The sequence below is a fragment of the Berkeleyomyces rouxiae genome (assembly GCF_048999995.1).
Source record: "Berkeleyomyces rouxiae strain 22BRR77 chromosome Unknown BrBRR77_ptg000001l, whole genome shotgun sequence".
Classification (NCBI taxonomy): Eukaryota; Fungi; Ascomycota; class Sordariomycetes; order Microascales; family Ceratocystidaceae; genus Berkeleyomyces; species Berkeleyomyces rouxiae.
Window position 1 is genome coordinate 776,385 of NW_027396491.1, and position 20,527 is coordinate 796,911.

The 20,527-nt window shown below is 55.9% G+C and overlaps 7 protein-coding genes across 7 annotated transcripts; 4 read left to right on the forward strand and 3 right to left on the reverse strand.

Annotated features, from left to right (window-relative positions):
* Positions 1–66: 66 nt before the first annotated feature.
* BROUX77_000239 (uncharacterized protein) lies at positions 67–1,368 on the forward strand (the record flags this gene model as incomplete). The annotated part of the gene is made up of 1 exon (XM_073746922.1): positions 67–1,368. The coding sequence occupies one exon, from the start codon at positions 67–69 to the stop codon at positions 1,366–1,368; it is 1,302 nt and encodes a 433-aa protein (XP_073608476.1).
* Positions 1,369–1,686: 318 nt separating this feature from the next.
* BROUX77_000240 (uncharacterized protein) lies at positions 1,687–2,488 on the reverse strand (the record flags this gene model as incomplete). Its single annotated transcript, XM_073746934.1, has 3 exons — positions 1,687–1,927; positions 2,037–2,274; positions 2,380–2,488. The coding sequence occupies 3 exons, from the start codon at positions 2,486–2,488 to the stop codon at positions 1,687–1,689; spliced, it is 588 nt and encodes a 195-aa protein (XP_073608477.1).
* Positions 2,489–3,670: 1,182 nt separating this feature from the next.
* Positions 3,671–6,153, forward strand: BROUX77_000241 (uncharacterized protein; the record flags this gene model as incomplete). The annotated part of the gene is made up of 3 exons (XM_073746945.1): positions 3,671–3,863; positions 3,951–5,963; positions 6,032–6,153. 3 exons carry the CDS (start codon positions 3,671–3,673, stop codon positions 6,151–6,153), a joined length of 2,328 nt encoding a protein of 775 aa, XP_073608478.1.
* Positions 6,154–6,416: 263 nt separating this feature from the next.
* BROUX77_000242 (uncharacterized protein) lies at positions 6,417–7,349 on the reverse strand (the record flags this gene model as incomplete). The annotated part of the gene is made up of 2 exons (XM_073746956.1): positions 6,417–7,175; positions 7,266–7,349. 2 exons carry the CDS (start codon positions 7,347–7,349, stop codon positions 6,417–6,419), a joined length of 843 nt encoding a protein of 280 aa, XP_073608479.1.
* A 1,694-nt stretch (positions 7,350–9,043) lies between these two features.
* BROUX77_000243 (uncharacterized protein) lies at positions 9,044–10,695 on the forward strand (the record flags this gene model as incomplete). The annotated part of the gene is made up of 2 exons (XM_073746967.1): positions 9,044–9,629; positions 9,701–10,695. 2 exons carry the CDS (start codon positions 9,044–9,046, stop codon positions 10,693–10,695), a joined length of 1,581 nt encoding a protein of 526 aa, XP_073608480.1.
* Positions 10,696–10,817: 122 nt separating this feature from the next.
* BROUX77_000244 (uncharacterized protein) lies at positions 10,818–15,079 on the reverse strand (the record flags this gene model as incomplete). The annotated part of the gene is made up of 7 exons (XM_073746978.1): positions 10,818–10,986; positions 11,070–11,178; positions 11,273–11,440; positions 11,501–11,569; positions 11,657–14,113; positions 14,177–14,489; positions 14,546–15,079. The coding sequence occupies 7 exons, from the start codon at positions 15,077–15,079 to the stop codon at positions 10,818–10,820; spliced, it is 3,819 nt and encodes a 1,272-aa protein (XP_073608481.1).
* Positions 15,080–15,730: 651 nt separating this feature from the next.
* On the forward strand, positions 15,731–18,773 carry BROUX77_000245 (uncharacterized protein; the record flags this gene model as incomplete). The annotated part of the gene is made up of 2 exons (XM_073746989.1): positions 15,731–15,962; positions 16,057–18,773. The coding sequence occupies 2 exons, from the start codon at positions 15,731–15,733 to the stop codon at positions 18,771–18,773; spliced, it is 2,949 nt and encodes a 982-aa protein (XP_073608482.1).
* Positions 18,774–20,527: the final 1,754 nt, after the last annotated feature.

Genomic DNA, 20,527 nt, shown 5'->3' on the forward strand with positions numbered 1-20,527 from the left:
CCACTCCCGAGACTCAATCTCGTCATATATTCGCTTCTATCGTCTTACTCCACCACGGCTCTTCCGATGCAGACCCGGATAGTCAAGGTCGGCCCCGGCACGCTCGGCGCATTCTCGCCCACCGGCTCTCTCGAAACATGGGTTCCCGCATCGCCCACTGCTACTCCCGCTATTTCCGACCTCGAAGCCGCGGCCGTCTACCTCGGCGCCAACGACACGCCGGTTGCCTTTCCCACAGAAACCGTCTACGGCCTTGGTGCAGATGCCACGCGCAGCCCCGCCGTGCGTGGCATCTATGCTGCCAAGGGCCGGCCGTCGGATAACCCGCTGATCAGCCATGTCGCCGACCTCTCCATGCTGCGTGATCTGCTTGATCCAAGCGGCTCGTGGCGCGTACACGCATCTTCCAACACACCCTCCCCCGCCGCGGACCCGATTCCCGCCATATATCACCCGCTGATTGAGCGCTTCTGGCCTGGCCCGCTCACCATCCTACTACCAAACGCAAGAGACTCGCGGCTGGCGCCCGAGGTCACAGCTGGCCTGACCACATGGGGCGTGCGCATGCCGCAGATGCCGCTGGCACTAAGCTTGATCAAGCTGGCCGGTGTACCACTAGCTGCGCCGTCAGCTAATGCGTCGACAAAGCCGTCGCCGACAACGGCCCGTCACGTGCTAGACGATTTAGCCGGGCGCATTGAGCTTATTATCGACGGCGGATCGTGCAGTGTCGGCGTGGAGAGCACAGTGGTCGATGGGCTGAGCAGCCCGCCGGCGATATTGCGGCCGGGCGGCGTCAGCATAGACGAGATTCGTGTGTGCCCTGGCTGGGAGAACGTGGTGGTCGGGTACAAGGACCAGAGCGAGGTGGGCAAGGCCACGCCGCGGGCGCCGGGGATGAAGTACAAGCACTATAGCCCCAAGGCCCGAGTCGTTTTGTACGAAGCATCAGTAGAGGGTGGCGAGGATGGCATAGCCAAGAGCGATCTGGAGGCGATTCTTGGACACAGCGGGGATAGTCCCAAAGTCGGAGTTATCCGAACACAGCGATGGAGCCAGGCAGGCGGCATAAGAACAGGCGAGCTATGCGTGGCACCTAAGCTACAGGGATACGAAGATGAAGACGAGTCGTTTTTGATTCTGCAGGGCAGCCTCTTGGGCGCAGAGGGAAAAGAAAGGGGTACGGCGTTTGACATTGACCTGAGCAAGGACATACGAGGTATCGCGCAGGGCCTGTTCTCGGCACTAAGAGCCCTGGACCGGCGCGGAGCCGATGTCGTGTTTGTAGACGGAGTGGCAGACGACCTTGACATTGCCGGCGCAGTCATGAATCGGCTGCGCAAGGCGGCATCCGAAATACGGAGTTGAGCGGGGGGGCCTGAGATTGGCCCCGACATGTGGGCATGGACATAGATAAAAGAGTAATGGTGTACTGTGTTGTTTATTCGTTGGTGGTTAGACAAAAACAAAACATGGCTGGTTGTCACTGGATTAGGAGACACAACACCACAAGCAAAAGGACGAATTTTCTGGGTCCATGTGTATAACGCCCCTCATAGCAAAGGAGACATGGCATCATTATCGTAATGGTATATCGTAGTATTTGCGTCCAACCAGCGTCAAGAAGAACAAAAAAGACAAAGCCGGCTCTTTCTTTCCTCCCTTCTTCCATCCCCCGGGGCGCCTCTACAGGCCCTGCCGCAGCCAATCGGTCAGCTTTGCACGGCCGAGCTGTGCCAGGTTGTTAACGCCCTGCTCGCTGAGATCGATGCGGCCAATGTTGACGTCCTGCGTGGGCGCCTTGCTCACGCGGTGCACGATAATGGTGGGGTCTGTTTCGAGGACAATGCCGTCATCGACGATTTCGTCAATAGCCAGGGCCACCAGGTCGTAGTTTTCGACAATGGTGCGCTTGTCAACGGATTGCCTGTAGCGGGTTAGCACGAGTATGGGCGAAGGGGTCTCCTACAGTGGCTGTAGAGCGGGGGGGGGGGGGGGGGGGGGGGGGCGGTGGGGGGCTGATTATCGCGACGTACTTGAACAGCAGGTGTAGCGAATCGCGCAGTGCCAAAATCACATTGTACAGCAGGATCTCGTTCTCGTCCAGGCTGCCCACCACGTAGATGATGACGTCGGAGTCGATCTTGTACAGTACCACGCGGTTGTCGTACAAGATGATGTCGTTGTTCTGTTTCGTGGTCTTCTCAAAGAGGCCCTTTTCAAAAGCCTTTTGTGACTTGACGTCGGCGTAGGGACTTGAGTTGGTGGGAGCGCCTAGCCAGCGAGACTGTTAGCGAGGGAGCGCATCAAGCGCCGCGGGGCGGCCAACAGGCGCATCCGGGACGCCGTAGCGGGCGTACGTGGAGGACAACGGCTTACCGGTTCCTTGGTGGGGGGCGTTGTAGTACTTGGTCAATATCCGCGAGCCGTCCTCGCCGCTCAAAACGAGGATGGCATTGACGGAGAAGAGAGACATTCCGGGTGCCATTGTGGAGAGAATGGGCGTGGTACAGAGATGCGAGGAGATGGAGAGCGAGTCGAGACCGGGTCGGAATTCTAGGAGCAATTGATTGGGAGACGGCACGAGGCTGAGAGCTTCGGTTAGCAGCGATATGGACAGACTGACGACTTGGGGCGGTCGCACCAAGATTAGCTAGCATCCCTGGGTAGCAAAGTCCAAGCTTGGCCTGGCTCTCAGAAATAGTGGCAACGGACGGCCAGTGCCCCTTTGTTGTTGATGCCACGCTACGCTTGCTTGTAGCAATGGGCGGTGCCGCTTTAGAGAGACATAGTTGCCGTTTAGCGAGCCACTTAATGTGTGCATGTAACTAAGGGTTGGCCAGTGTCGATGAGGGGCTCAGGGTTCTTGGCCACTAGCGCCGGGCCGCCTGGAGCCAGGAATGCTGTCCCTCCTTAATCACTGCAGCTGGGCCCCACTTGTGTGGCTAATAGCTTCTATAGTTAGACAGGCAGCTGCAGCTTGGAATTGTCGATGCATGTAATAGGCAGACACCGAATAGAGAGTTGGTTAGCTCGATAACTGGATACTGACTACGACAGCTCCTCCAGCCAGCCAGACAGCCAGAAAAGACCAAGACAAGATACCTGGTACAAGCACCACACCTCGCTGGTCAGCTCAACTGCAATTGCCCCGACACACGTCCTTACCTACCGCGTCCCTTCCGCCCCGGCCGCTGCTACTGCCACTGCCACTGCCCCAATCCATCCCCCATCCCCCAGATTCCATAAGCTTCTGTGTCGCTGTTTGAGGTCCTTGCCGTTTCCGGGACAAGGCCTCAATCCTGTGCAGTCCTCTCTGCCCGCGTGCTTTCCTCCTCTGCTCTGCTCTGCCTGCTTGCTTCGTTTACACTCGACTTCAGCCTTGCCTTTTCTTTCTCTCCCCTGCTCGCAACTCGCAGTTGCCATCCCGCCAGCCTCCCCTTCCTCTTCTCCTCTCTTCTCTTCTCCGCCCGCCCTGTCTCCGCCTCTGGAGCCCAATTCCCAGTTCCCACTGCCATCGTTTTATTGCCACTTTTATACTCGCGTCCACCTCCACCGACGCCCCCATTTCTGCCCCGTTGTGAGCTTTATTTCTTCTCTTCCACCATCTGAATCTCCAGTGCCACCCAGCACAGCTCATCTCCATTCCTCCCACACGCCCGCCATCGCCATGGCCTCGCTCAACTTGTCGGCCAACGGGCCCTCGATCCGGAGCAGCTACAACGCCGTTCTCAATGCCTCGCTCTCTTCCAGCTCTCCGACTCATGCCCACTGGGCTCTCTTCTCTGTACAAGCGCCTCTGGCCAATGCCTTCCAAGATTCAGGCAACAAAGAGAGTGTGCTCAAGGTCGAAGGCTCAGATGGTAAGCGACGCCGCTCCTCCCCTCCCCTCCCCTCCTCCTCCTCCTCCTCCTCAAATAGACACGGCCCATCGCTAACGCTTCATGCAGAGGGCGAGCTTGACGAGCTCATCCAGGACTTCAACGAAGGCCGCATCCAGTTTGCTTTTGTCAAGGTCAAGGACCCCAACTCGACCCTTCCCAAGTGCGTGCTGATTGCCTGGTGCGGCGGCGGTGTTCCCGAGCGCACCAAGGGCTACTTTACTAGCCATTTGGCGGCTGTGGCCAAAGTCCTCCATGGCTACCATGTCCAGATCACGGCCCGCTCCGATGCCGATCTCAGCCCCGAGTCTATTGTCCAAAAGGTTTCCGACGCTTCCGGCGCCAAATATTCCGGCGCTTCAGCTCCCGCGCCATCACAGCCCCGGCCGCCCGTTGCCACCAAGCCCGTTTTCACACCGACTGCCATGAGCGCCGCCTCGAGAGTGAATCCCATTGTCGCCGCGCGCTCCCGCAATGTTGCCACCGACGACGATGGCTGGGGCGAGGATGCGCCTCCAGTCACCCGGAGCGAGATCCAAAAGGTCCAGTCGGCCTACCAGCCTACCAAGGTCAACATTGCCGAGCTTACAAAACAAAAGCAAGCCTCGCACTTTGAGCAAAAGATTGTCGAGCCCAACGCCGATGTGGTTAGAGGTGGCTACCAGCCCATAGGCAAGGTCGACATTGCGGCCATTCGCGCACAGGCTAAGGACAAGGAGGACCTCCGGCCGACTCCCGTAAAGGGTGCCTACGAGCCTATTGGCAAGGTTGACATTGCTGCCATTCGTGCTCGTGCCAAGCCTCAAGAGGACGCTCCCCGCCAGCAACAGACCAACACCAGTGATGAACAGCAAGACGAACGCCCTAAGAGTCTTGCTGAGCGGACCGCTGCCTTCACCCAATCGGCCCAAGCAGAGCGTCTGACCTCGCTACCAAAGCCCAAGGTAGCTGGTAAGTTCGGCGGCTCTTCTTTTACCGGGACCAAGGCACCTCTTCCTGGAAGTTTTGGTGCTCCTGGTGCCGCCGCCCCGCCTCCCGTTGGTGCAGCTAGCCGCACCTTCGCCGATCAAGGTGGCAAGACCCCGGCTCAAATCTGGGCTGAAAAGAAGGGAAAAGTGCCAGCTGCCCCTGTACCAGCGTCTCCCACTGCAGCTGCTCCCATCAATGCTCAAAAGAGCGGTGGTGGAGAGTGGAAGAGTGGCTACACCGGCAAGTCATGGGCCGTGAATGCTCCCGCGTACGGCCGCACCTTATCCCCTAATGCCACTGGCAATGTTGACGAGTCTCAGCAAGAGTCCGACTCCATCTCTGCTGCCGCTGCGCGCGATCGTTTCAAGGAGGCGCAGCCTATTGGCTTTGGGGCCCCCCGCTCTCCTGCTGCCTCTCAGGACAGTACCCCCCCTCCCCTGCCTGTTGCGACACGCCCTTCGGAGCCTGTTGGCGGACATGCTCTGCCTGGTCTTCCCACCCGCTTGGCACCACCGCCCGAGCCCGAGTCTGAGCCGGAGCCGGAGCGCGAACCTTCACCTGTGCGCGTCCCCGTTGCTGTGGCTAGAAGCCCGTCACCTCCTCCTGCTCCAGCAGCACCGGTCCGAGCCCAGAGCCCTATTAGAGCACCTGCTCTGCCTCCCGTTGCCGCCGTTGCTGGTGCTGCCGCCGTTGGTGCCGCCGCTGGTGCCGGTGCGGCCATGGCGATTTCAGCTGCCGCTGACCCGACCCCTGAGGAAGAACCTACCCCTGCTGCTGCTGGCGTGACAGCAATTGCCCAGTACGACTACGAACGTGCCGAAGATAACGAGCTCGAGCTCAAGGAGGGAGAGAATGTGTACAACATTGAGATGGTGGACGAGGATTGGTGGTTTGGCTTTACTGCCAACGGCGAGTCCGGTCTGTTCCCTAGCAACTACGTCACTTTGGTTGAGGAAGGCGACGAGCAGGAGGAGGAGCGTGCTGCTCCTCCCGCCCCGCCTGCTGCCTCCGAGCCCGAGCCGGAGGCTGCTCCTGCCCCTGCTGCCCCTGGCGGCGGCGACGAGGGCCAGACTGCCACAGCGCAGTACGACTACGAGGCTGCCGAGGACAATGGTGAGTGTTCCCTGACGCAAGACTTTACTTTTCTAGCGAAATTCATACTAATCATTTGGCCGATACAGAGGTGTCTTTCCCCGAGGGCGCCATTGTCACCAACATTGAATTCCCCGATGAGGACTGGTGGTTTGGCCACTACGGCGGCAAGTCTGGACTCTTCCCTGCCAACTACGTCGAACTGCGGTAAACATATGATTCAGGGAGGAATAGGCGGCAGGATAAAGAAGACGTGTTATGATTTACAGACAACGTGTTTTTGACGAAGGAGCTTGTTTGTGTGATTCGCTTTGACACGAACATGTGGTATTTATATATGTCATTTTTTCTTCAGGATTCTCGTTCATGTTTTGTTTTGTTCTGTTTTGCATTGTGGGAGGACCAAGGCCACGACAGAAAGACCAAGAATAAGGGACCAAGTCTCAAGATGGCAGGGACAAACAAAAGGAGCTTCTAGAAGATATCCATACAGCAATCGCAACAATCCGCACATGATTCGCAGGCTTCGTCGATGACGCAGCAGACACACAAAGCTGCAAAGCATGCGGCGAAGCAGTTTCGTTTGTGGTTGGAGTCTTTGGCATAGGCGGCCGGTGCGGCTACAGGCGCCGAGGGAGCCGCGGGGACTGGCGTGACCTGTGGCCGGGCCGGCTGTGCCTGATGCTGGGGCTGTGGTATCGGTTGAGGCTGGGGCTGGAGTTGTGGTTGTACTTGAAGTTGTGGCTGTAGCTGCATCATTGGCATCATAGGCGGTTGCTGTGCATATCCCTGTGGTGTGACAGGGGCCGAAGGGGCGAATGGGTGCGGCTGCTGGAAATACTGCTGCTGGATCGGATCCAGCGAACCGGGCGTCTGCGGCTCATCGTACAGCGTCGATCCGTGCAGCGTCGATGGCGACGGCGGCAGCTGCTGGCTCAGCGTGCGCTGCGGGCCGTATGACAGCGGTGGCGGCGGGGCGATTACGAGCTCGGGGCTGGACGACTGGAGCTCAAGCGAGGAGAGGCCGGGCCCGGCGCCGGGGCTGGCACTGGTGGTGGTTGCTGTGGCGGGGGGCGGCGCGGATGGTGGGCCTGGGTGTGTGGTGGGTGTGTGTACGAGGGCGTGGGCGTGGATGCCGGGCGCGTGCAGAGGCGCGGGTGCGACCGGCTGGGGTGTGGAGGCGGTGGTCGTCGGGGCTGTTGCGGGCTTGGGGTCGTCGGGGCCGCCGTATGTCTGTAGGAGGGGGAAGACGGGGAGCAGGGTAGGTGGTTAGTGGGGGGAGAGAGGCGTGGTAGTAAGGCAGGGCCATAGGGTAGGGCTTACGATTGCGGGCGCGGTGGCTTCGGTGCCAGTGTGGTGGCTGAAGGGGTCGTAGTCGGATTGTTGGTAGAATTCGGCGTTGGACATGCTTAATTGTGGGAGTTGGGTGAGGCGGATCCTTGATGTGGGAGGAGGACGGGGGAGATGGGCGGTTCTCACTTGGGGTTGGTATTAAGGAAGTAGATAGGAAGCATGGAGATGGTAATTAGAATTATGGAATTAAATAGATGTAAGGAAAGAGAAACGATAGTTATGATATAAAAGACTAGCAGCGGGCAACACGATACACGAAAAAAAAGAACGCGGCGAGATTGTCAGGAAAAGGAATAGCTGAGGTGGAGGAGGATGGCTTCTGAGTGACAAGCCACTAAAACAAGTGGAAGGAAGATAAGTTCCTGGGCTAAGACTTGAAGAAACAGGGAGGGAGCCAGAGAGAAAGTAGACAGGCAGACACCGAAATGGAAAGGCATGGAGAGAGGGTGGTTCTGTGTCCAAGACAGGCAGTGAGTAAAGATTCTTGGGCAGTGAAGGGGGAGAAAGGGCTTGACACGAGCCGATCTACTGCTTGTAGCAATGAGGGCAGTCGAGGTTTATTGGCTGTCCAACAACGGTACAGACGCTGCGCGATGACTACTACGACTAATAGCAGAAAACAAACAGGGGATGTGACGGTACCGCCCAGGCTTCAGCTGCACGATGAACAGCTGAATGGGCTGGGGGAGGGTTGCAGTGGGGACTTTGGCTGGGATCATGGCGTGCAGGACAGTCCAGAAGAAGAAGACGCGGTGGTGTATTGTATTACTCGGAGCGGAAATAAATTTTGGCCAGACGTTGATGTGGATGGAGGTACCTATTAGTAGCTGACCAAGGAGATAACTAGTTAGTTGTGTAGTTGTAGTTGGTGGACTAGTTGCATGTAGTTAATTGCAGTTAACGTAGTTACTTAATATGTCAAAGTCGAGGACGTCGAGTCCAGCCGCTCCTGCCCGATGCAGCAACACGGCAGGGCATTTCATCTGATGCTCGAGCCACCTCCTTCCCAAGAAGCTTAACTCGACCGCACCGGAGCCGCAGCAGGAGTCAACTGGGTCTTCCGAGTTCTGCGGGCCATTGGGGCGTGCCAGCTGGTGACAGCTGTTGTCAGTGTCAGCGGGCGGCAGGCTACCAGGCGCAGGGGAGGTGTTGGTGTTTGTTCCTGCCCTGAATCTGAATGGCATTGTTGATGTGGCTTCAATTGCCAAGGGGGAGGTGTGACAAGGCTGTGTTGGCGGTTCTCTCAATCTGCGTGCCTGTCGACTGAGGCCGCCTGAGGCCGCCTAAGGCCACCTATAACAAGCATCTCTAGCCTAGGGTTCAGGCCCCCCAACACAGGCCTCTACGGGCTGCCCCACCCACTGAAGCCCAGCGCTGTATTGGCCCCAGCAAACAATCGAGAATTGGTTGTTGGGCCCAGATGCCTCCGGCCTGCCTTCCGCATTGCCTCCACAACAACGTCATTGTGGCGCTGCTTGTTTTTCTGTTCTTCTTCTTGTTTGTGTTTTTTTTCTTGCGTGGCAGCTTTGCCAGAATCCGTTTCCATCAGCGTGGCGTCATCGTTTCCACCGCCAAGACAAACCCCGTCTGCCTGTGTGTCTCTGTCATTCGCCGCCGCCCGGTCACACGCAAACCCTCACAAGCCTCTGAGTCTCGCATCGCCATCTCACGGGCGTCGTTGCCTTTCATTCTAACCCTAACCCACACCGCCCCGTCTCCGTCCCCGTCTCACCGCCGCCACCGCCGCCATGGCTCAGCCGTCTGACGCCGAGCTGACGGCCATACTGGCCTCGCCGTTCCCTAAGGCCGCTCTCCGCGACTACTACGCCGAGGCCGCCCGGCACGTGATTGCCGCCGGCACGCACCTGCCGTTCCTCGTGCCCACGACCTTTCTCGGCGGTCTGATTATCCCGCCGCTGTTCCTAGCCTTTTCGCAGCGGGGCCGCCCCTGGCTCCGGTCGCTCCGCTGGGCCGTCATGGCGCTGATACTGGCCCTTAATGCGGACCTGTTTCTGCACTCGGCGAGCACAAACGTTGCCTGCGGCTACGGCATTGGAATGGTGGCCGTGTGGAGCAGCCTGGTGGCCGCCATGGCGCTGGTGTTTTTGGATGCGCAGGATCTGGAGCGTGTTGCCAAGCGGCCGCGCTCCCGGGCACGGGCCACATCAACCGAGAAAGCCCGTGGGTCCGATGGAGCCCCGGGAGAGCTGCTCGCTGCCGCAGACGAGCAATACGGGGAGGCGGAGTACTACTGGCAGTCGTACCCGCACGACGGCACGTTTGGCCAGCGCTTTCTGTGGGGCTTTGACATCGTGACGTCGATCCGAGGATCCGGTAAGTGCATTTCTTCTTGGTTGCCTCATGTCCACGCTAATAACTGGTCTCGCCTCTCTTTCTTGCTACAGGCTGGACTTGGGCCATCTCCACCATGCCGCAGCCTCCACCGCCCTCTAAACCGCACACCATGGAGTTGATTGACATGTCTGCCATGCCTGTGGTCTCTCGTTCCGGCCACGTGCGCTGCCGAAACAAAGCCGAGTTCTGCAAGCGGACTCTGCTTTCCGTCGTCCCCGGATACCTGCTGCTGGACTTTCTCACGATCCTCGTGGAAATGGACCCCTTCTTCATGGCCGGCCCCCGCGGCATGTACCCGCCGTTTGAATACCCGCCGCCGCACCTGTCTTGGGTTCCATCTGTGCTGTTGCCGGCCTATCGCCAGCTGTTTTTCCTCATCTGCATTCTGGCAGCCCTGAACGTTGTCTTCCACCATCTTGATGTCGTGCAGTTTTTGGTTTTTTCGTATCTGTTCCCAATGCGTGCTGAGCCGTGGATGTACTGTTCCATATTTGGCCCCGTGAGCTCTATCTGGGAGACTGGGCTCACAGGCTTGTGGGGAATATTTTGGCATCAGACCTTTCGTGCGCCCTTCATGGCCCCAGTGCGCTACATCTGGGGCCACGGCAGAGGCCGCTTTCCAGGGAAAAAGGCGGCCTTGTTTGTATCGGCTTTTCTAGGATCTGGCCTGATGCATTCAGGAGCCTCCTTCACGTCTATGCCGGTGACAGACTACATCCGGCCACTGCTCTTCTTCCTGGCGCAGGCTGGAGGCATAGGCGTACAAAAGATACTCAGCAAGGCCCTGAGACCGCTGGGCCTGCCAAAGTGGCTGCGTCGCATGGGAAACGTGTTGTTTGTACTAGTCTGGCTCTATGGGAGTGCGCCGTTGCTCGGCGATGACTTTGCAGCCGGTGGCGTTTGGATGCTGGAGCCCTCGCCGTACTCGGTCTTGAGAGCCATGGGCTACGGATACCCGGGTGATACGCCATGGCGCTGGGACCGTGGCCACATGGGATCGTTTTATGTGGGAAAGAATTGGTGGGCCATTGGTTACGGAACATAGACGAGAGAAGGGAGGGAAGCGGTTTGATTAGAGACAGAGGGTGCGTGTGTATTGCAAGATCGAGTCTAGATGAGACAGGCGACACCAGAGAGATAGAAGAGATACCAGCGGATTCAATGCAGCTATATTCCAACCTCCGTGCTGCCGCCACTCACTTGCAACGCCTTCTTCTTGGACAATCCGGCAGCCCAGGCCGCGGCCGTGCGGGACTCAACCCGAAGCCAGCGCGCAAAGTCGCTGTAGCGTTCGGCCTTGTTGGCAAAAACGCCACCAAAGGCCTCGGTAACTGTGCTGCAGAGAAGGAAAAACGAGCAACGTGTGTGAGTAGAGGAGGCGTCTTGAGGGAGCGTGTGTTCCATGACTAAGCAACTTACAGGTGCACGTGTGACCGCGAAACTTCGCATTTGTAGCCGGGGAACTTGGCGGCTTTGTTGTGCGCGTTGAGCAGCAGGTGGGCGACCTCGATGAGCTTCTTGGTGGTCCCTAGAGCAATAAGTATTAGTACCTCGGCGAAACTGCCTCTGGCGGCACCCATGTCTCCTAGAGAAGGCAAGGGAGGGGGGAAAGGGCTTCTTACGAATCAACATGGCCACGGTCGGCTTCTTGCTCCGCGGCAGACACCGGATATACGCCCACGTGCGCCGCGCAATCTCGCGCATTGCGTCGCGGAGGTTCGCGTGGACAAGGTGCGTGGGATTGTGGGTAGAGTCGTAGAACATTGCCTGCGACTGGATGCGGAACGAGTCTATATGCTAGGGTCAACACGGTGTGAAAGACGAGTACATGAAGCGCAGGAGGGACTTACTGAGCACGCGTTTCTGGAAGACTTGGCCCGGGTTCCGGCTGTATTCGACGCTGAGGATGTGCGAGATATCTAGAGCGCGGTGTGTGTCAGTAGTGCAGAGCAAAAACACCGGCAAAGCGACCGTCTTGGGGAGGGGCGGCCTTGCGGGCTTCTTACCTTGGCCACTAAGCTTCCCGCGCAGCTGCGCCACGCCGAGTGTCCGGCAGTTGATGACGGTGCCGCAGTACGGAAACGCCGCGTCGTTGCCGCGCGGCACACGCACGCCGTCCACGACGCAGTCAAAGTTGACCAGGCTCTTGAGCGGGTTGACCGTGATGCCGTACTGCGGCAGGCCGCGCAGCATGGTCTCGGCGAAGCGCTGGGCTTTGGTGCGGTCGGTAGTGATGAGAAGGGAGTCGTCGATGAGCCGCATGAGCAGCGTGTCCTTGCTGCCGTGGCCGCGCTGCCCGCTGGGCTCGTGCAGAAACGACAGCTCGTTGGTCTCCATGCTGGCGTAGAAGAGGTTGCACAGGTCGGCCGAGAGCACGGAGCCCTGGGGGATGCCGCGTTTCTGGACGTAGTATTTCCGCCCGATCCGGACAATGTTGGCCTTGATGTGTTCGTGGAGCAGCTTCTGCATGAAGCGCGTGGGATATGTGCGCACGGGAAAGCCGCCGTGGAAAGTCGTGTTGAACTTGATGGCAGCGAGCTCTGGCGGCGTGCTTTCTCCGCCTGCGTCTCTGTCTTCGCCGCGACTACTGCCGCCTTCGCCCGGCTCTGGATGCCCCATTATCCCGTCCTCAAGCCTCTCCACGAACGAACGCCTGTCGCTAACGGGAACTGCTGTGTTGATCCACCGCCGGCCCGGCTGTCCAATCGTCATCGCGCCTCCGGGCCCGATAGTTTTGGGCCCTGGCTTCATCTCGACATGTTTGGTGATGTGGTAGTGTGGTTCACGGGGGATTTTTTCAATCACATCCACCACGGCCTCTTGCGGGATAGTATCAAAGGCTGACTGCACGTCAACCTTGACAAAGTACAGCCGTGGCAGCGGCGTGGGTAGTCCCAGAACCAAGCGCTTGAGCCGCCCAAAGATTTCCTCCCTGCCGCCCAAAGACGAGCCTGTGATTTCCGGCTGCCGCTGCTTCTCCAGCTTGAGGACGCTGTGCCACGGCACCAGCAGCGAGTTGATCGACTGGCCAAGGCCCTTTCGCGGAGCCCGTGCCAGCTGGCGCTTGCGCAGGTTCATAATGGGCCGCATGGTGGTCGTCTTGGGAAGCAGGCGTAGCGCGGCGCAGCCAAGCTGCCGCGACGCAAGGAGAGCCTGTGCGTCGACGGCGCTCACCTCGGTGAACATGCGGCTCTTGAGGTCGGCCATTGCCGGGCGCGAGAGCACGCGCCAGACGTCGTGGCGGAAGTAGTAGACCCGGTAGCGGTCAGAGTTGGACTCGGTGATGTAAAAGTTGCTGTGCAGCAGCGGAATCAGCAGCGAGTCGAAGATGTAGTACAGGAACTCGTGCAGAATCTCGAGCCGCTTGCTGCGGTCTGTCTGGCTCATCTTGTTTCCGCGGAGTCCCGGCGGCGCCAGCCACGCGATGCCGGCTATCTTGAAGTCCTGCACCACGTCGTGGAGAGTCATTCTCTCGAAGCGCCGCAGATTCACAAAGCGATCGACCATGAGCATGACTGCGCGTTTGTTGTGTGATTGGTCGTTGCCCAGGCCCCAGAACTCGTGCGGGATGATCTTGGATAAGACGCCCTGGCAAAAGGCCGAAACCTGATACGCCGGCGTTGCAAGATCCGTTAGTGTTTGGCCCTCTTCCAACGTGATTGTGGAGTTGGCTTTGCGGAGGGGGCGCTTCCCACTCTTGCGCTTTGCAGCTGACTGGAGACCTGGGCCCGGGAGAATGTTGCTGGTCTTCGATGCGTTGGCTGTGAGCGCTTGTGTAGGCGTTTCGTAAGCAGTTCTTCGAAGGGGATCTAGCTGGGTCGGGCAGTAATGGCGCAGCATCTCAGGGTAGCAGCATCGGTTATGAAGAACCTGCAGTCTCCATACAAGCCGATGAGCATCTCCTCGAAGCCTCTTGGGGATTTTGATATCAAGCTGCTGCTTGCCGTCAATGACTTTGCTAAACTGCAAGTTCAGCTCGTCATCTCGTATGGTGTAGTCCTGGAACTTCTGGCTTGTCTTAAAGTAGTCAACCTTGGACGTAAAGACATTGTGTAAGCCAAACTGGCGCGGGAAGATGTAGGCCATGATCTTGAGGGTTGAAGCGTCGCCAAAGGCAAAGCGCGCTTCGCTCCTAGTATCATTGGCGCTGTCTATATTGTCGTTCTGCTCGCCATGTTTGATGCTTTTCTCATCGCCGTCCAGTTGGTCTTTTGGTTTGCCGCTCGCGAGCGGGTACCGGTTCAGCACGTGAATATGGCGAAATCCCACTTTGATATTGCCTTTGGCTGTGAGGACCGCACGGCCGTAGAGCACACGGCTTCGGATAAACTCAATCTGGAGAGGCGTATAGAGCGGAGTTTTGCCGTCATGTTCCTCCAAGTTTGAAGCGTCGGCGGTGGCCTTTTTATCCTTGTTCTTCTCACGGGATACAGACCGCAATGGTATGTTAATGAGGGGAACACCTAGATTATACTGTCAGAATCAACTCCAAGTACATATGGAAACAGGCCACCCTGTAAGCTTACCGCTTAGCTGTAGCAAGTTCCCGGCGCCGGACTTGAGTGTCACGAAGACGCCACAGTTCAACAGCATGTGCACCATGATTGCTTCGCCAGAATGGCCCAGCAACGCCAATATCCGCGGCCATGGCTCTTGTTTGAGCATCTCGACTTGCTCATTGCGGCGCTTGAGGGAGATGCCCGGAATCGGCCGGTCGAGTGTCTCCTTGTAGGGAAAGCGTCCGCCGGTACCTCGTTCGTAGCCATCACACAGCATGTGCTTCGGGTAGCTTATGCCCCTCTTGCGGTCAAAGATGAACCAGATACAAAAGTCGACAATCTATAGGCCTGTGGTCAGCATGAGTGGAAGAAAGACCGGGGAGTTTGAGCACCAACCTCAGACTGGCAGAAAAAGTCAGTTCGTTGCGTGCCTGCAAAAGTCACGTAGGTCTCGTCCATCATGGAAAGCTCGGAAAATTGCTGTCTCATGACTGGAAGCGTCGACCTTGGCACATCGTCATCTACCGCTGTTTTCCGGTTTTCCTTTTGCGCCTGTATCACGCATTTGCCATTTCCCCCGTCACTAATCGCCAGCGACGCGTCCAGCGTGTCCGGGACTCCGACCAGCGTCGAGTCCAAAAAGTCGGCCGCTAGAAGTACACTGGGCTCGCAGATCCCCCCGCGCGACTTTCGGCCCAAGGCAGCAAGTTTCTTGCGGCAGATGCGCGAGGTCTTGGGCAGCTGCGCCATCAGATATTGTCTGAGCGTCTGAACGCGTGGAAAGTAGTGGCTCAGCACAGCATGGTCGTAGTGAGCAGGCGCTGGCTGGGCCTTTTGCTTCTTAGGCTTTGATTGGTGGGTGCTGCATGTCCCACTGCTGGCACGTTTGCGTGATGACGTCGGTCCGGTCTTGGTGGGAGCGCTGCTCATTGTGGAGGGATATCAAGCCGTTAAACAAGGCATGTAGGTAAACACTGGTTGGTGGTGAGGAATAACGCTTCAAGGCAAATAATCCAAATATCAACGCGCGCGTAGTGTCTTGCCGCGATTACCACGTATTCACACCGGTGTTTACGGTTACTCTGCAATTGTTACAAAAGGAGCAACACCAGGGATGAAAGCGCGTCTCACCGAACCCATCCAGCCTTCACCGAGAACTTCTTGTAAATCATCTGGGGTTACACATGTCCCAACCCTAGCGCAGTCGGCCAGGGTCCGGGCCACTCGCGCCTGCGCATTGTGTGACAATCCGCGTGTGGGCAATCACTTCGAGAGCCTCGATTTCTACCCAGCTTGCCCTGGGGCTGATCCGAGTGTCCTGGTACAACGACCCCCCACGGCCATCTATCACGGTGCGTGGGGGTCCCGACGAAATGGCACAATGCGGGATCAAAATAGATAAACAAGCTTTGGGGGTCCAGAGCGTGTAGACTGGCTGGGAGTGGGATATGGCAGCACAGCCTGCAGTTATCGGCAGACCGGCCGCCCTTCTTCGCATCTTCCCCCTTTAAATCTTCTTTTTGTTCTGGAAGCCTTCCATGGACTCGGAACTAAGACGAGAACACCAAACAGGGAAGGAATATGAACGCTGACACTGCCGCCGAATCTTCTAAAGCGGTAACTGCCGTTTCCCCGAGTCCGACTGAGTACTTGCCGACAGACGCCACGGCTTCCCCGAGTTTGAAATCTGCCTCGACGAAGCCGTACAAGCGCGCCAGCCGGAGAGGCGCCCCACGCCGGTTTCCCTGTACCGTCTCCGGCTGCGACAAAGTGTACTCGCGCGCCGAGCACCTGAACCGGCACCAGCTGAACCGTGAGTCCAGCTGCGGCATTTGGCCTGCTCCTTGCGTCCCCTCCCTCTCCCCCCGGACAAAAAGAAGGATAGCGGGCGGCTGACTTGGCGATAGACAACCCGAAGCAAATTTTCTGCTGCGATATTGCTAGTTGCTGGCAGAAGTTTGTGCGGGCAGACTTGCTTGCTCGCCATAAGAAGAGGCACAACTCTTCCTATGTCCCACGAAACCGAGAGCCTAGTTTTACCACTGCCATGTATCCGACTACAGAGGGCAAGGCGAAAGAGATGTTACTGGCTGATGGCATCTTCAAGACACCCGAGAAGGACGGCAAAGCTCGAATTTCAGAGCTACACCGGGGGCTGGCCTCTGGGAAATCTGCTACGTCTTTCGGTGCAAGCTCGCTGCCACTGAAAACCCAACAGCTAAATCCATCTTCGTATAAAACTTCACTTGCGCTGCATTCTTCAAAGGAACTCCGTTCGCCACGGTCAAAAACGACACACGCTTATCAGCCACCCCAGAAGCCGCTCTTGTCTTCCCCTCAGGCTCGCATTCCCAGTACAAAACATCCCATGGAATTCCCTCAATCACATGACAAATGTCTGGCGATAGAGCCGCCACCTTGGCCACGCCATCTTACAACAAACCCTGCATTGAGAACGAAACCACCCAAACTATTCAACGGCGGTCCGTTGCCAGCTCCGCTGTTCCTCGGCCACCTTCCGGCTCCGCAACCATTGGTGTTCAATGGCACTACGAGTCTTCACAAGCTTGGCTCTAAAGCCTCTTCTAATAGTGACTTTGTTACATGGCTATTCGACGTTTCCTTGCCAACAGACTTGAGTGCCAGTACTGTCTTTGCTGATGGCATCTTTGGGACTACACACAAAATCCCATCACCACAATGTCGCGATAACTCTCAAATTACCGGCCAGTTGGGCCTAGATACAACATCACCGTGTGTACGACCAATAAACCAAGACATCTGCAACCATGATCCTCGGTCTGTTGAGGACCCCCACGCACAATCGCAAGAACTTTCTGCAGCCCGTCAGGCCTTGCTCGTTGCATATTTCCGTCGATTCTACACGACAGAAGTCTATCATCGTGAGTCGGTGACTCGGGTTCTCCGTAATATCAAAGATAACAGCACGCCCATGCTTAAAAACTGCATTCTACTCGACTTCATCCGCTCGTACTGGACCTCAGTCGCTCCCCGACTCCCCATCATCCATCAACCCACATTTTCTCCAAACAGCTGCCCAGTCTTACTGCTTCTGGTCATCATTGCACTGGGCGCCGTGTCAACAAATCCCCCCCAGACACAGCTGGCTGCTGATTATGCAGACTTTGCAGACATGATTGTAGATAGCGTGCGATGGGAGATTCTGAGGGCGTCAGAAGCTGTGCCGCCTGTCGAGCTGTGGACTGCCCAGGCGCTCTTGCTGGTCGAGTTCTATGAGATGCTGTACTCTTCGCGCCGGGCACACGAACGCGCACAAGTCTATCACGGAGTGGTAGTTAGTCTTCTTCAAAAGGGCGACCCGCTGGTTGACCGTAGTCACTGTGAAAACTCAGCCGCGATGGATATGTCTATGGAAGCCGGCACCACTTCTACCGATGTTGCGGCTCGGTGGCGACAGTGGGTTAGGACAGAGGCGATGCATAGAGTCATCTTCACAGCATTTATGCTTGATACGACTAACGCTGCCATGTTTGGCCACGCGCCTTGTATTCAGCCGCATGAGATCCGACTCCCCCTTCCGTGCCAAGAGACCCTCTGGACAGCTGAAACACCAAATGTGCACTATGAAAGAACTCAAGCATTACATTTGGACAACAGCCAATTCGGCACCTTTTTGAACAGCCTACGAAGTGCTGTTCACGGGAACCATTCCAACATCTCATCTTCATTTGCGCAGATGGCAGTAATGAGTGGGCTTCTAAGCGTTGCCTGGCACGTTGGCTATAACTCACCACAGCCTCAATGCTCGGAGAGTAGAAGTTCTGGGCCAACTCCGCATAGTATTACAAAGACGATGTCTTCTTTCTCCGAGATAGCGCGCTTTGATATGATACTGGCCGCGCTTGATAACTGGAGTAGTTCTCTCGACAACAAATACAGCTGGAACTGGCTGACGAATAACATCATTGAGGCTACAGGACCTATTAGCAGCAGTCAATTACTCTGCCATCTTTCACACATAACCCTACAAGTGAGCGTTATTGACTGCCAGATCTACGCCGGTGCTTGGCGTTTACTTGGCCGCCCAGTACTCCCGCAGGACTATGATCATGCTGCTACTCGTATTTCGACTTGGGCACGTAGTTCAGCTGCCTTTGACGTGATTGCCCATGCGGCCAAGCTTCTGCGCTGGCTGCTTTGTGCGCCCCCTGGCACGCCGGTGCGTATGTCGGTAGATTACGTCGGAACAGCGTTCTTGGAGCCCCGTAGCTATGACCCGCAGCAGCTATGGGCCATGTATCTAGCCACACTTGCCATCTGGGTGTACGTTCAGGCGTACACTGCGCGACATTTATCGCCTCCACTACGGCCACCGGCCGCACCCACAAAGGACATGGATGAGAGGAGTCCGTTGGTCTCCTCGAAACACTACGCAGGGCTGTTTGAGCGTGTGGCTATGTATCTAGATGATGTTTGTCAGCTCACACAACTAACTCTTCCTTCAGTCAAGGTCCTTGCGCGTGGGATACGAGTACTTCTGGAACTGATGGAGATCCAACTGTCTAGAGGTCGTCTAGAGTTGCTACAGGAGGCCGGTTATCGGCTGCAGGTCTGTGCCAAGATGTTACGTGAACCCAAATAATGGTGTACATTTGTATGAATAGCGGTGTCCCCAACAACGTTTTTAACTCCACAAACCTGCCGTCTTACGTGTAGTTATCTGTATTTGCATAAAAGTGTAAGTTGTGCTTTGGCCAAATCATGCGGTTGGTGATGATCTGACTTGTCTTCCCTTAACCAATAATGGTTAGTAGCATTCCTACTACAGGAGGGATACATTGTCTGCCGTTCCGCCTTTTTTGTTTCTCTTGGTGCCGCTCTTGACACCTCAATTTCCATCACGCGGTTCTTCAATGTACATAACTGTATGCATACGGACATAGAGCTCGGGTTTTATAGACCGGTCGACGTTTGTCTAAGCTTACGTCCAAAATCAATCTGTTCTAGAAACTTCAGTCGAGTACTTTTGCTTCCGCTTGTACGACGTGTGGTTCATCCCATATTTGGTTTGTCTTTGTGACACTTTCCTTCTGTGGTGACCCTCAAGAACGAACTCGTCCTCCTTGGTCTGAAAAAGAATCTTCGTTCGAAGCTGCGATGATATTTGAATATATCCTCCTTTTATCGAAACCCCGAAATGTATGGTTCTCTGAATAAAGATAAACTACGTAACCACGGGATCTGATGGGTAATATAAGTATATCGAGGATTTCGCCCCATTTTACAAAGGCTGTCGGCTCCGCCATGTCTATCATTGCTTTTTAGCCAATAGCGCCTCCTTGCTTAATAGGTCTCATGTTTTGCCCGTTGCATTCAGGTTTTCTTTTCCAGTGACTTTTGGTCCTCGTATAATGTCCGAGAAATAACAGAAAATTCTGTGTGTAAGCGCAAGCTCCGTCTCATTAATGAACAAACAGAAAGCTGTCACTACTGCGAAGCAACGAGGTGATTCACGCTGTGAGCAAGAAGGACGTTATCAAGGCTAGGTAGGGTTCATTGGGAAAGAATACCGATCATCGACAGGGGTAGTTAGTTGGTGACTGGGTAAAAACGGAAAAAAAGACGGTGATAAAAACATGGCATCTTCAATCACAAGTGTTGATATTGATTAGGAAGAAGCACCGCAGTCATTGAACACGTACAATTTCTTGATAGAAAAGAAGTTATTCAGAAATTTGACATGAAAACGATGTTTGCACGAACCTGGCTGTATCGAAGACATGTGGCCAGATAATCTATGACTTCACTGGTATCGCCACAGAAAGGATGTTGGATACACAGGAACGCGTTTTCTACGTCTAACTAGCTAACTTTGGAAATATAGATGCCTTGTATGTAACTGCACCAAGAACACAGCCACCCGATCACTTTCTAGTAATATTCGGATACTTTTGCTCCTATAAAGCAAACCAACAACCACAAGCCCAGAATTTGCAATTTGAGATAATGAGTATTGCGGTGAAGAAGCAACTGGCGGTTTTCAGGAGTCTAGGGCTTAGGGTGACTCATGTGATGACTGATTTCTAGAAACATTCTCTTTGACACTTCGACCACAATAATACCCGAACACACAAGATGATATGCGGGTTGGTTCTCGACACGAAGAAAAAATCAAAGGGAAAAGCAAAGAAAAAGGTAAGGTCCTTGAACTTCATGTCTGAAAATGAAGCCTATGGATTACATGGCATGGGGATTGACCACACCGCGTGGTATGAATATACACAGCAGTGAAAACCTATCCAACTTATTGAACAATCTATCCGAGCTATTCCACGCCCCCAAGAAAAGCTAGCCATGCATGTACATACAAACATAGTATAGATGTGTAGTTAACTA